Source organism: Caloenas nicobarica, chromosome 2 (assembly GCF_036013445.1).
Source record: "Caloenas nicobarica isolate bCalNic1 chromosome 2, bCalNic1.hap1, whole genome shotgun sequence".
Lineage (NCBI taxonomy): Eukaryota > Metazoa > Chordata > Aves > Columbiformes > Columbidae > Caloenas > Caloenas nicobarica.
The window spans coordinates 67,139,473-67,152,940 of NC_088246.1; the positions used below are offsets into that span (position 1 = coordinate 67,139,473).

The 13,468-nt window shown below is 42.6% G+C and overlaps 1 protein-coding gene across 1 annotated transcript in view; it reads left to right on the forward strand.

The window, feature by feature from the left end:
• The first annotated feature begins 1,663 nt into the window (after positions 1-1,663).
• DCDC2 (doublecortin domain containing 2) overlaps positions 1,664-13,468 on the forward strand; it is a 67,507-nt gene continuing 55,702 nt past the window's right edge. The window contains exons 1-2 of the mRNA XM_065629625.1: positions 1,664-1,956; positions 6,820-6,871. Coding sequence (XP_065485697.1) covers positions 1,664-1,956; positions 6,820-6,871 — 345 coding nt within the window. The remainder of the gene's footprint in view (positions 1,957-6,819; positions 6,872-13,468) is intronic.

Below are 13,468 nucleotides of genomic sequence, written 5' to 3' on the forward strand. Positions count from 1 at the left end.
TTGTGTAGTCCAAGAGCCTAATGTTAACCCCACTGATAATTTTTTTCCCCTGCAAGATCATGGCCCAGCTTTATTTCTGAGTTGCAGCAAATGTAAACAGCAATGGCAACAGGCGACCTGGTGCAAAGATCCAGTTTTCAGGTGGGACTTTTAGTAACTGACAAGAAGGAAAGTAAGAACAGAAAAAATACTAATTGGTATGATTTTTCAGTAGTTCTTTTGCTTTGTATTAATACACGGACCAGAAATGGTAATCGTTAGATGTTAATAATGAACCAAAGACAAAATCACGCACCAAATAACTAAACCTGCAGTGGAGAAAGTGTCTATCAGAATCAGCAAAGCAATACGGAAGAGAAGCCTGGGCAGAGCGCCTGAAGCAGTCACCCACGTTGTAGAAATTGCTTTTTGGTAAGAGCTGTGCCTTGTCCGTGCCTCCACCCCGGGACAGCTGCCTAGCAGGTTCATGACCTTCATCTGGAAGGTCTGGTAAAAGCCTGTTTTATTCTCGAGAAGGCAAACGCTGAGCCTTTAGTAAGAAAACCCAAGAAAAGCTGGCCAGATGTGAATGAAATACATGTTTTGCAAGCAGCCTTCTCCTCCGACACAGCAGCGGGGCCAGAGCCCCTCAGGGGCCGGACCGGCGGGCGGTGACCCCCGTCCTCGCCGGCACCGTGTGACGGGCGGCCCCGCTGCGGACCGTTACCGGTGAGTAACGGCCGCCCTGCGGCTGCCCGCCACGGCAGCCCCGCCCCGCCCCGCCCGCGCCCGCTCCGTGGGAGCGCTGGGCCGCCTCAACGCTCGGTCGCCGCCGCCGCTCCCCTCGCAGGGCAGCGCAGCCGGTCGGCCGTTCCCCTGTGGCGGGGATCCCCGGCGCGCTGCAGGGGAGAGGCGGCGGTAGGCAGCGCCTCGGCCGCCGGGAAGGAGGAGGCAGAGCGGGGACTTCCCTCCTTGGCTCAGGTGCGGAGCCCTTGGTCGGGTTCCCTCTGCCTCCGCGGCCCCCGCGTCCCTCTCCCCGCCTCTGGGCGCGACGTCTCCTTGTCCTCCTTCCCCCAGCCATCGCCTGGTGAATAATTCAGCCGTGTTTTGTGCTGGCCCCTGGGCTGTCCTGCCCCTGGCATGGCCGGTGGCTCTGGGTCTGTCGGTGTCCGCACTGGGCAGGGGGGAGGGTGAGCACAACCACAGGCGGCATCAAGTTTCCCGAGGAAACCCGGGCCGTAGCGGCAGAGCCGCTTTCCTTGAAGGCAAAAGCGGAGGATAAAGACCCTGGGAGGCCATGGGCCCAAAGCACTTCCTGCTGTTTGGAACCCGTTCCATGCAATGTTGTCGTTGTTTTCTATTTTTTTTCCCCTGGGTTAGGGTAATTGGCATTGACCACCCCAGGCGCTGGGGAGCAGCAAGAGCTGGTTGCCAGGAGGCGCCGCTCGCTGAAGGGCTGAGCAGGGCTGCGCCGCAAGCCCCGGGGAGGCTCCAAGTCCCTCCTCTGCCTCCCCGGAGGTGGGCCCCGGCGCCCCGGCGCGGGTGTGGGCGCTTCACCCCCGGGAGGGAGTTGTCAGGGCTGAGGTGAGAGGGGTGCTCAGGCGGGAACCCTCTCCAGACTAAACAGGTGCGGGCAGCGCGGTGGGTCGCCCTGGGCTGTGCAGGAGGTCCGAAGCCACCGAGCATGACGAGCGCTGGCACGAAGGGGTCGTGGCTCTCGCAGCCGACAGTGAAGAGCGTGCTGGTGTATCGCAACGGGGACCCTTTCTTCCCGGGGCGCCGCATTGTCATCAATGAGAAGAAAGTGTCGAACTTCGAGGTCTTCCTGAAAGAGGTGACGGGTGGGGTGAAGGCACCCTTTGGAGCGGTGCGTAACATCTATACCCCCCGGGGCGGGCATCGTGTCCGGCAGCTGGAGGAGCTTCAGAGTGGAGAGCAGTATGTTGCTGGTGGCAGGGAAGCCTTCAAGAAACTGAAGTGAGTGGCTAAAAAGTAATGTAAGATTTGTATAGAGCTTAAATATCAGCATTTGGGGATTTGGCACTGTGTCAGTTCTTCAGAGGACCCCCAGCACCCCTCCCCTTCCTTTTTATTAGGTATTGCACAAAAAGGACTTAAAGGCTGTGACCCAAGGCAAAATGAAAGGTAGTTCTAATGGATAAAACCGCAAAAGAGCTTTAGAAGCAAGCCACAGAGAGGCTGCTGTTACCATCAGTTGCATAGTGCCATCTCCTTGACGTGACGGTAGAAAAGGAGAAACAGCCCTTTAACCCAAAGGACATGCGACAGTGGCATGTTGTTGTGATGCGTGTGCTAATTGTGCGGTGAGTGTCAGTATTTGTGCCCAGTGTTAACAGGGAGAAAGCTGTAGAAAGGTGGAGTGTTGACAGTCCTGCTGTGAAGTTGATGTGCCTGGGAATTTAATTCCCAACACTTCCTTTCTTGCTCATTTTTAAAAAGTCTAAGATATTCTATGCAGCTTTCCATCTCTCCATCACATTGGTTCATTTTGGGCAGGTTTATAGCCTTTTTACGACAAGAGTAACTGGTCCCTCCTTTTATTTAAAATATGACTGCTTGCTTTTCCCTACCTGGACACCAAGAATTAAGCTCACAATTTCTCTGTTTTCTAGTGAGTAACTGAGAGAATATCATGGAGGAGATCTGGGCTTTTTGGTGTGTTTCCTGAGTGGTTCTATACGTGATCAGTAATGGTTATTAGTTCTGGCAGTGGATTTCAGGGTCTCAATTGCCTAATTACACATTTTGTTCAGTCTTTGTGGGCATTTTTTCTACCCTTGAATTAAAAAAAAATAATCTCAAAATTAATTAATTAATTCTGGAGGTGGTTGGAAATGTGTATGCTAAGCTATCAGTTTTAGAGGACCTTGTTCATCTTGGTTGTGTATAGTTGAGGACACATTTTTCATGAGAGCTCATTATGTTTCAGGGCAAAACTCTCTATGTAATGAAGAGGATCTCTATCAGCACTCTTACCGTTTTTGTCACTGTCTGCTCCTGAAGATTTATTGAAGCTTCTTGCACTTCAGTGGCAAAACTAGAGAGAAATATGTATGACAGGCTGAATATAAATCCCCTTTCCCTCTATGCTCTCTTCCATGTCAAATGCAGTGTTCAACTCTCAAGATCTACCATATCTTTTTGATGTGAATTCCTGTGATTCCGTGGGTGGCTAAAAGTTGTTAGTTATCAGCACATAATGTTTCACCTCCCTAAATGTGTTTTATGTTTGACAGACAGGCTAAAAGTAAGTAAGTGTTTGGCATTAGCATGCCCTATGTAGAGAATTGGTCACTCTGGATTTATTTTGGGTGGAAGAAGGATTTCTTATTGTCATGTTGTGTTTTATGGTCACAACTTTACGGTGAGAGCTTTTCAGAGCTTTATGGTTGCAACATGCAACAAAATACCAAAGTATTTAAGGTCAACAAAGAACATACTTTAAGAAAAGCTAACCTGAAGGACTTGGTAAAAGCAGGCTGGTTTATATATCCCATGATAGTATGCCATAGTGCTGTGCCACAAGGAGGATGAAAAGAATGACTTGAAATCTTTTCCATTTCTGTGTTCAGAGTCGGAGTTCTTCACTATTAGTATTTCTTTATATAGTTTTGTAAATTATAGCAGTGCTTTTACAAACATTATTTAAGACACTCTGAAGGGCTTAATGTTGATCTTATTCTTAAGTAGGTTGTAGACAGAATGACAAGTATGGAGACGTATTAGCCAGAAAAGTCAGAGGAGAGGAGGAGTTAATTGAAAGAGACAGTTTTCTGAAAGGAATTGAAGGAATTAAAGAAAAGAGCATATATTTCTAGATATGTCACAGGCAAAGACAAAGCAGTTGCAGCTGTGGGAGACCAAAGCATCTGCTCTAAAGGATCTGAGTCTGGTCTGATACCAGCAAGAAATCTATACATTTTTAAAAATTTTCTTGCAGTGATGCTTGTTGGACACATTCATTGCTGTGACAGACTATGCAGGGCTGTACTTTGAAATTGAGGCTTGTGGCACCGATGTGTGGGAGCGTAATGGAAAGGAGAGAGTATTCAAGGAGAAGCAGAGCTGAAAGTGTCATCACTCTTCTTCAAGCAGCGCATTTGTTTCTTCTCAGATGACTTACACTGAGAATCGAATCAAGCAGCGCATTTGTTTCTTCTCAGATGACTTACACTGAGAATCGAATCAAGCAGCGCATTTGTTTCTTCTCAGATGACTTACACTGAGAATCGAATCTTTTTCTCACCTCTCTGTGGTGAATTCTAGACTAAATTGCATTTGGCTTTAGCACATGAAGCTCTGTCATTCCAAGCCCTGAATCTTAACCTCTTGAGATAGATACCTCTGAGGGTATACAGTCAATCTAAACTGCTGATATGTTTCATTTTTAACATAAAAATAAAGTAATTGACATTTAAAAATTCTGCTTTTAGAAAAGTATGCAGAGATTTTCTTTAATGGAAGAATTATTAGCCAGTGTCGGGAATTTTTGTAATATATAGCAAGCTTCCTAGCTGGTTTTGTCATTTACAGCTGTGCTAAATGAATACATGCTTTTTTGGTGTATATGCGGTGAGGAACGTTGGTATATTGTAGTTGCAGTTGTGAGAATCCACATGCAGGCCTGTGGCCCTTTGGAGTTCTTCCATGAGTCTTAGCTTCCTAAAAGAAAACTATATGCTGCAGCTGGTTTCAATTTTTAGCTTTTTTTCAGGTGCTACCCTACCCTCCTCCTTTCTTTGCCCATTTACTTGTATATGAGCTCATTAATGTATGGTAGATTGTCCTCTCTCCATCAATGTCTCTTTAAACAAGACTGTAGTTTCATCACTGGCTTGGATAGTCATTGGGTGGAAATATTTCTGCTTTCTAGGAAGTGTGAATACTTTTGTAAAATTTTTGGTCTGGGATTTTTTTGCGCGCCCTTGTCCCAAGAAAAGCTTTTGGCCCTATTTAGACCTTTTCAGATTTGTAGATCTCTGAAATTTGACAGTTGAATGCCCAGACCTCTGCATAGTGAATTTAAGCCTTTGACAATATATTTGCTTTTCTTTGTTACTTCTTTTAGTTCTCCTTGGAGTAATTCACAGATGCCCAGAAAACAAGAACCACAGTCAGCAGCTGTTGTTACAGGCTGTTGGAACTATTTTGTCTGAGGCATTTATTTCTTTGCAGTCTTGTAGGCCTTAGGACTTCTTTGGTTTGGTCTCAGGAGAACTCTTTCCTTTTTACATGGAGAAGCTTGCAAATGTTGTTTTTGTTTGGTTTTAAACAAGAGGCTTAGACACTTTGTTTTTCAACATTGTCCTGTGTTGCTAAATTTACCTTTTATAAAGCATTGGCATACACTTTCAAGCATTACCTGGAAGCCTTGCTGTATCTTACTGTCCCTGCACACTGAAGCCTTGAAATCTTCGTGACCATTCTATGACACCTTGAGAAGCGACCACCATTCCTTCAAAGAATTAATGATCCCCTTTCTCCTTTACCTTTCCTTTCCTTTCCTTCTACACTTTCATCCAGGTCTCAAGTTTTGGTAGGCAGAAAAGTTTCCTCTAGCAAATAAATCTTAACCCAGTCATTAACTACAGAGTGTGACATTACTGAAGGGCTGCAGATGTATTGTGAGCTCTGAGGTCTTTTGGTGAGCCTGCACTAATGCTTGCCATCAGGTATACCTGCCATTCTCAGGTAGGGTCTCCTGGTCTTAAAAGCCTGTCAAAGCACCTGTGGTTTCCCACTGAAAGTGGTAATAGGGAGAACCCATGACAAATGCTGATCACTTGCTGTTGGATTAGGTGCTCCTGGCATAGAATAGGTACCACAGCTGTTCTTGTTCTCATGTTTAGCTCTTGGCAGAAGGTGCTGAAAAGTTCTTCTGTGCTCAGTTACAACTGCCCATGAAGGTGTCTCTTTCTACAGCACTGAGAACTAGAAACGTTTTGCAGTGCAAGCAGCTTCTGAGAGCTGCATTCCTGAGAAGAGCTGCTCTTATGGCTCTTGGTGTGCTGACAAAGGACAGGAGTTAGTGTAATCTGGGTGCCTGGACAGTTGCCCGTTTGTCAGTCTGTGGGTTACTCATGCTTGAAGGCTTATTTAATTCCCTTTTTTTGGAAAGGCAACATACAGCTAGTCCATTGCTGTGTCTTTAACTAACACTTTTGTGTTAATGTGGTGTTTGTGGCAATATGTACTCTCTGATGGAGAGCAGTATTGTTCAAATAGATATATTTTGCTTTCTTGTCCAGTTGAGGCTTGTATTTTGTCTATTCATAAAATAATTCTGAAGATGCTATTGGTTCATCACAACCATGAGAAACCAGTATGTACAGTGTTCAGATATATCCACATCCTATTGAAACACAAGTGGTGTAGATCCTTTTAAACTTTAGCTGCTGCCCTGGATTAAACTTGGTACGGATGAAAGCTTCAAATTTGTCAGAGATTTACTGTGAGGAACTAAGAAGCAAAATGGTGACTTCGAAATATGGTAAGTTGACATCATGCTGAGATTTATTGATCTACCTCACAGTAGCATGTGAACTTCTTTCTGACAAGGGGGTTGTTGATAGTCTGTTCTAATCACCAGTGACTTGAAGGTAGATGGTTGGTTCTCTCCTGTCTTTTATATTAGCCCAGAGGGCTAGTCTGCAGATTTATATTAACACTTCTTCATTAAAATCTTGAATTAGTTACTTTTTATGTTACTTTGAGGCATGATAAATTTTAAAAGCTTCGTGTATGAAAAAAGTGTAGAAATGTATGTATTGTGTAAGTTAGCTGCTTCTGTAAATAATCAAAACTGTTTTCCTTCCACAGCTATTTGGACATTGGAGAAACAAAGAAGAAACCTGCTGAAGTCAATAATGAGGTAGGATGTCTGAAATATTTAAGAAGTAAACTTTCAGTTAATGTTAGTGATATTCCTGCATTTATGCCTGATTTTTTTGAATATATTTACTATGTTTAATAATAATACTGTTATCTACCATTCTGAACATATTATTTCCATGATGATTACTCTGGTTGCTCTGAGCATGATGCACTGATCATCTTCCTCTCAGCTTTCTGAATTGCCACATCCAGTTGAAAACTTTCAGCAAAGAAAATCTCCTCCTGTTGTCTTCATTGGCTTTGAAGTAAACCAGTATAAACCATCCATTATCTCAGCTTTCTTTCTTCCTATTTGACTTATGTTTGCAATCTCCATAGTCTCTGTGGAGAGCTTAACTCCCCAGGTTGAGTTTAACTTTGTGATTGATTTATTTGGGGAGAGGGGTCATAAAAATGAGATGAAACCTAGTAATAGTCTACAGATTTTTATCTGGGCTTATGAATAACACAATTGTTTTCATGCCCTAATAATTTAGTCCTAGGAATGAACTTTTGGGGTATAATGACAGAACGCCTAAATATATTTCTGTTAGAATGATGTGAGGAGCCAAGTTGTGTTTTCACTTTTTTTCAGGCATTCACTTAGAAATCAAAAACCTAGATGTGTTTTAGGACCAGGAGGGGCAGCAGTATTGCTACATTTTTATTCTCCTTGATTGTTCTGGATTTGCATCAGTGAACCAAAAAATCATGTTTTTCCATGGAGCCTTGTAGCGGTCTTTGATGTTAGCCCACAAAGGTATTTTGCTTTCATGAGGCATTATTTTACATTGAATTTCAGAAGTGAAATCCACCTTGTTTGTTTCATTAGAAGAAGAAAAAAATCAGTGTGTATATGAATGACAACATTGCTAAAGAAGGAAATTTATGGCTCAGTCCTGCGAGCACAGCAAGGTGTGATTTGTGAATTGTCTCAGTGACTTCAGTAGGAAGGTTACTGTGGAGTTATGCAGGTACAGAGAAATTTGTGGGTCAGGTCCAAGTTTCTAGTGTTCTGGTGGGCCTCATAGACAACTCCAGGCTAACATCAAGGTGTGTTTTCAGACTGATCTTTGTCAGGGCAATTCCTGCTCTCTTTGTGCTGGTGCTGAAGTACTAACCTGCTGTACTTCATTAGCTTCTTTCTTTCTCTTCTTCTTCCTTTCCTTTCTTGCCTCTTTCTCCTCTCCCTTGCCTTCCTTCCCTTTCTACTTGCTTCCCTTCTTTCTCTTCTTCTCCTCCCTCAAACACCAAAATGTTTTCAGAACATGATATAATTTGTGGGGTTCCCACATTAATGCTCTGGATGTCAACCCATTCTCATGACCTCAGTAGTGTTGCTGTTAGCCAGAGCCTGGAGACAGCAAAGATTGTTCTTCAAGCGTGCTCCTGGGAATTGCATCCCACCCATCTTTTGCACCTGGCAGCTGGCCTTGCTCTGACCATGGCCTCGAGGGTGAGCAATCAGCGCAATAAATGGCCTTGTGCCACAGTACTCCTGAGTGCTGCTTGTGTGTTCCAAATTGGTGCAGGATTTTTTGTTGCCTATGGCAGGAGAGATGGTCTTGGAGCTATTAGAGCTCACTTGCCCTAGACCAAGTTTTGGAAGCACATTGCTGCTGGCCTGGTCGTGAAGACAGTTTTTCTGTACCTGTATAGTTTGTATGAAGGATCTGAAAGCTTTAAAAAGGTAGCACAGAAACAGTATTTGAGGAATTCATCTTCAGTGATTAAGGATGATAACATCATGCTTAGGTACAAGGGTATCAATTCTGGCTGTATGAAGCACACTTAATTTGGCATTTCCTATCTGATGAGTGTTTCTTGGTGCAGATTTTTCTCCAGTAAAACAATTACAAATATCTATTTCCAATTCCGGTTAGTGAGGAGGGAGGCAAAAGGAAGAAAATGTTATGCAGCAGCTGTACACTGTGCATTTGTATGCAGCTGTAGGTTTTCTTTGGTGTTAGGTAAACTGCCAAATGTTTGACATCTGCTTTTGGGAGTACTTTAATGTTTTTTGAAGGCAGCATCTCAATTACTTTAAATTTGCATATAACTAGAAAATACGCGTCAAACTAGAATTAAACAAGAAAAAATCATGTTCAAGATACAGTGTAAATACGGTGGTGTACATTCAGAAAGAAGAATAGATGGGAAGTATAAAGCATTAATTTCTTACTAAACTCTCTTCTCACTTTTCTCGTGGAGTGACAAGACAGACTAAGTAGTCCATCAGAAATAAGTTTCTCTTCTTTACTGGAATCTGTGAATCTGAAGGGAAGTTCTCAGTTCTCCACCTCATGTATTCTGGGAACTCATCTAATGAAATCATTTATTGTCCACTCTTGTAAGGTGTTGAGATTTAACATTTAGGAACAGGTTCTGTCACTAACAAGACCAATATTATTTCTCTCTGTTATGCTCTGGTTTAGTTTTAGCTGGAACCTCTCAAGTACTGTGATCCTGTTGGCCTGTAAAGTGCACCTTGCTTTGCCTGACACGTTTGAAGCTAACAGCTAGTAAGCGCCTGTGTTCTCTATGTGTCCTCTACAACTGACAAGAGGAGCTTTAGGGAAGATTTCATCAAGGTGGTCTTAATGTAAATGTGTTGTTACAACGCAACAATGAACCAATTATATAATGTTATGTACTTCATTAAATACTATCTATTTAATGTGAGAAGCAGAATATGCAAATAGATGTGATTGTCTGTAAGATGGGTTGGAATAGTTTGGGTATCAATCAGAGTTGGGTCTTTTAAAAAAACAGGTTTCAAGGTGGTCTTCAATTAAATCATCTCATTATCAGTATTTCTGATAGCAATGATAGATTCCTTTAATCCAGTGTCTGGTTTCTTAAAATCTAGTTTACCAGTCTAAGGCCTTCAAACAACTGAAATAAATGGGCCAAATGCTTAGCTGATGGAAAATAGGTATTTTTATTGACTAACCTATCCCAAATATGGGCTCGAACTTACAGCCCTGTTCTTCTGGGTGAAGTTTTTTGTATAGACCACTGTCAGTATAGGATGATGAGTGAGGGAGGGCCATGCTGAAATCTTACTGCAGGATCATATAATTTATGATAGAAGCAAAGTGCATGAAAATGATACAGAACGCTTATTAAATGTTTGTAAGTAGCAGGAGTTCTGGTAGTGCCATTACATGTGATGTCTGTAGTTCAGTGTTCATCTATTCAGTAGACTTTGAGCCATTCCCAGGGCCCGGAAGGAGATGGGATGCTATTGGTTATGCAAAAATACCAGTGGTGGTTGCAGTACTTAAACAGTCACTGAATTTCAAAGATAGATGTCTTGATATCATTTTTGCTTTTGCAAACCTTTTTCAGACTGTTGTACTTATGCATGTGATGAAGAGAATAGTTCAAGAGAAAAATGATAATTGTCAGAAGAAAGGAAGGAGTTTAGAATGGGAAAGGCCTGCAAGATCCTTTTCACCTCAGAACATCAGTCTGCAATTTGTTCAGTTTCATATGAATACCTGATTTCAGTTCCGTGGTTTGTGAGATGATCTTGATGCAGTAATATTTGAACAATTGTCAAGCACAACCTCACAAGTTATCCCCTGCTGCATGCTGTCAGAGCTGGTGGGATTTTAAAGCCACATCTGTGTCTCTAGTCACTTAATCTGCTGTTATATGTATTGAGGACTTCCTTGCCTGTTTGTATTTTGCTCTCCTTAGCAATAGCAGCAGCGTAACAGTTTAGGAAAAGCCCCTGAGTTCTCACACTGCTGTAACACCAGGCCACTGTGCTGCTCACTGTTTTCACAGTGCTGCAAATTCACTTGACTAGGGGTGTGCATGATGGTCAGAAGGGTGACCTGTGGATTATGAAGAAAGGCAAAAGAAAGATCTAATCAGAGCTAAAAGCAGTGAGCAGCAGCATTGGAGAGAGGCTGCCTGTATGAGCAAATTCGTGTCTGGCTCAAGCATTTAACTGATAGGGCAATACTCTTTCCCTTCTGTTTTGCTGTTTATCCCAGCAGATAGGTGCTGACAGGTTTCTTGCACTGTTGCATTGTGGTAGTTGTTTTGCATGGAAGGCTGGAACAAGTTTCCTAGGAAAAGTCTGATTTTTTAATTCCTGTTTGCTGGCTTCTGCAACAAGCTAATCCCTCAGAATTGTCACGTACCATCTTAGGTTAGACTTTTTGAGGGAAAAGTGGGAGCAGAGAGTAAGTTCAGATTTTTGCCTTCTCCCTCTTTCAGCCAGGGACAGCAGTAAGAGTGAAAGAACATACTTGTCCCAGAAACACGGGAAAATTGTGTGTCAGTTTCAGCAGATGGCAGCTGTGCTCCTGGCTATTTTAAATCCTCTGGCAGAGCCCTCACACTGTAATAATGTCCTAAAACATTTTACGGTTACATTACTGGTAGGGAAAGTAGTAAAAAGATTTCATCCAGACCCAAGCGAAAGCCTTCATGCAAGCTATTCCTCAGGTATGTTTCCGTCCATCACTTGTTTTGGCAACTGAGCTGCTTGTTCTGCAAGAGAGATCCCTTTTGTACTGAAGACGATCTGCAAGTACAAATACATTTTAAATGATGTGCTTGAGGAATTTAACAATCTCTTGAGGAAGTATGGACCAACATAGTTACCATTTGTTTGTTATAAACTTAATTGTTTGTAAAAGGTACTGAATGTTATTTTCCAATTATAATGTGTAAAGTATGGACATTTATGTTTTTCTAGGCACTATCTCTGATCTAGATGATCTCTCCCTGTGCACTCAAAAAGATGAATTTTACTTGTCATTGGGGCTGGGTAAGCTGCTGAAGAATTACCTGAGCTTTTGTGTTTGCAACTCCTGTGGGCAACTGTTTGTTTTAAATTCTCTTTGTTTCAGAAAAATGTGTTCAGGTGAAACCTCCTTTCTTCTCTGGCTTCTTATTACCAACAGTTTTTTTTTTTAACACACTGAAGTAAACAGATTCTGCAGTGCGTTAATGTAAAAGCAAAGAATTGCAGGCGCCTAAGAAAAGCAGATGTATTTTGATATTGAAGAACCAGTCTCTTGCAACCAAAAGAAAAAAGGAAGGTTATAGTGTCTGTATGAAACAGCATCTATTATCAAAAGTTCATAGTAGACCTGCATTAAGCTGCTTTACTGACCATTTAGATGGATTTGCCCTTGGTTGATAGCAGACAGATTTTTTTTAGGGTAGTAAAAACATTGAGAGTTTTTTGTCTGCACTCTTTTTACTGGGCTTCTAGGACAAGGTGATTATGTAGCAAGCTCTGACACAAGTAATTTTTGTGCTGCTCAAAATTCATTGCCATTTGTGTTCCACTCGGATTTTTTTACTGACTTATATTCTAGAAAAACATTTATAAAGTTATTTAAGAAAGCTCTACTTACATGTCTTACCCTGCATAAGGCACATCAAGAGTTAGCTCTACACTATAGAGAGATGATGATGTAGACTCCTTTTCTTAGGTTCACCATGTTTTCTGTGATGTTTAAGCAATGTAAACATCCTGGTCCACAATTTTAAAACATTTGCCTACTTACTGTGTGTTTACAACATTATTACCCATCAACTAGGAACTATTGTAGGGCAGTATGAAAATGGACATTGTAAGAGCTGGCTGGTTGTAGGCAAGTGAGTGACTGATTGAGGAAGGGTCACTTTACCCAATTTCTTTGGGTGGTGGGTTCATTCTGGAGAGCTGTCATTTGGCATTACAAGTGGCTGTGTGTGCCTCTGGGACTGTTGAATTCAGTGATGGGTGTCAGGGGCCCTGGTGCAAGGGATGCACTAGGGACTCTCTGCCCACCACCTATCAGGTCTTGTCCTTACTTTCCAGCTCTATGTTCGTTCTATGTTCAGACTGTACCCTCTGCAGTTCTGTTGCCTCACATGTAGTAGTTGTGTCCTGGTCACATTTTTCCAATCATTCGTCACTTTTTTTCACTGTTTTACATAAACCTATTTTATTGTTCCGTAAGGCTATTTCAGTTGCAGCTGCTTCTTTTGTCAGGTGGTTTAGATGTGGTCATATTTGGAGGAGTATTCTAGGATGGAATAATCAATATTTTTACTAATGATTCTTCAAAGGATTGGAAAAGATCCCTCAAAACTTTTGTGCATGTGCGACCTGAATATTTGCATCTGAGTGAAACCCCAGAACATCTCTCTCTAGTGAAAATACTGGATAATGGCAATGATTTAAATGAATGTTTGAACATTTTGAAACTTTTTCTGATCCAGTGCCTGTCAGTCCTCACACTGGTCACACACTGGATGACACAGACATGTGCTAGGACATTGAGTAGAGTGTGCTTGCTAGCTAGGGAACTTCAGAGAATGTGTCTGTTCCTGTAATGAAGCCTGACTGCAGCATGAAACTGTGACTGGCAGAATGTGCCTTCTACTGGTGGTCACCAGCTGCAGCATATCAACTTAGTGCCGCCACTCCTGCGAGGTCTTGTGGGTCAGACATAGCTAATCGGCAGATCACAACCTGGGTCAGTCAGCCACTGCATTCTTGGTGGGATCCTGGGTCAGGAAAGGCTCCCTAGTTGTCCAGTGCTGACAGAAGAGGCAGGCACCGTGTCAGGGGGTTGTG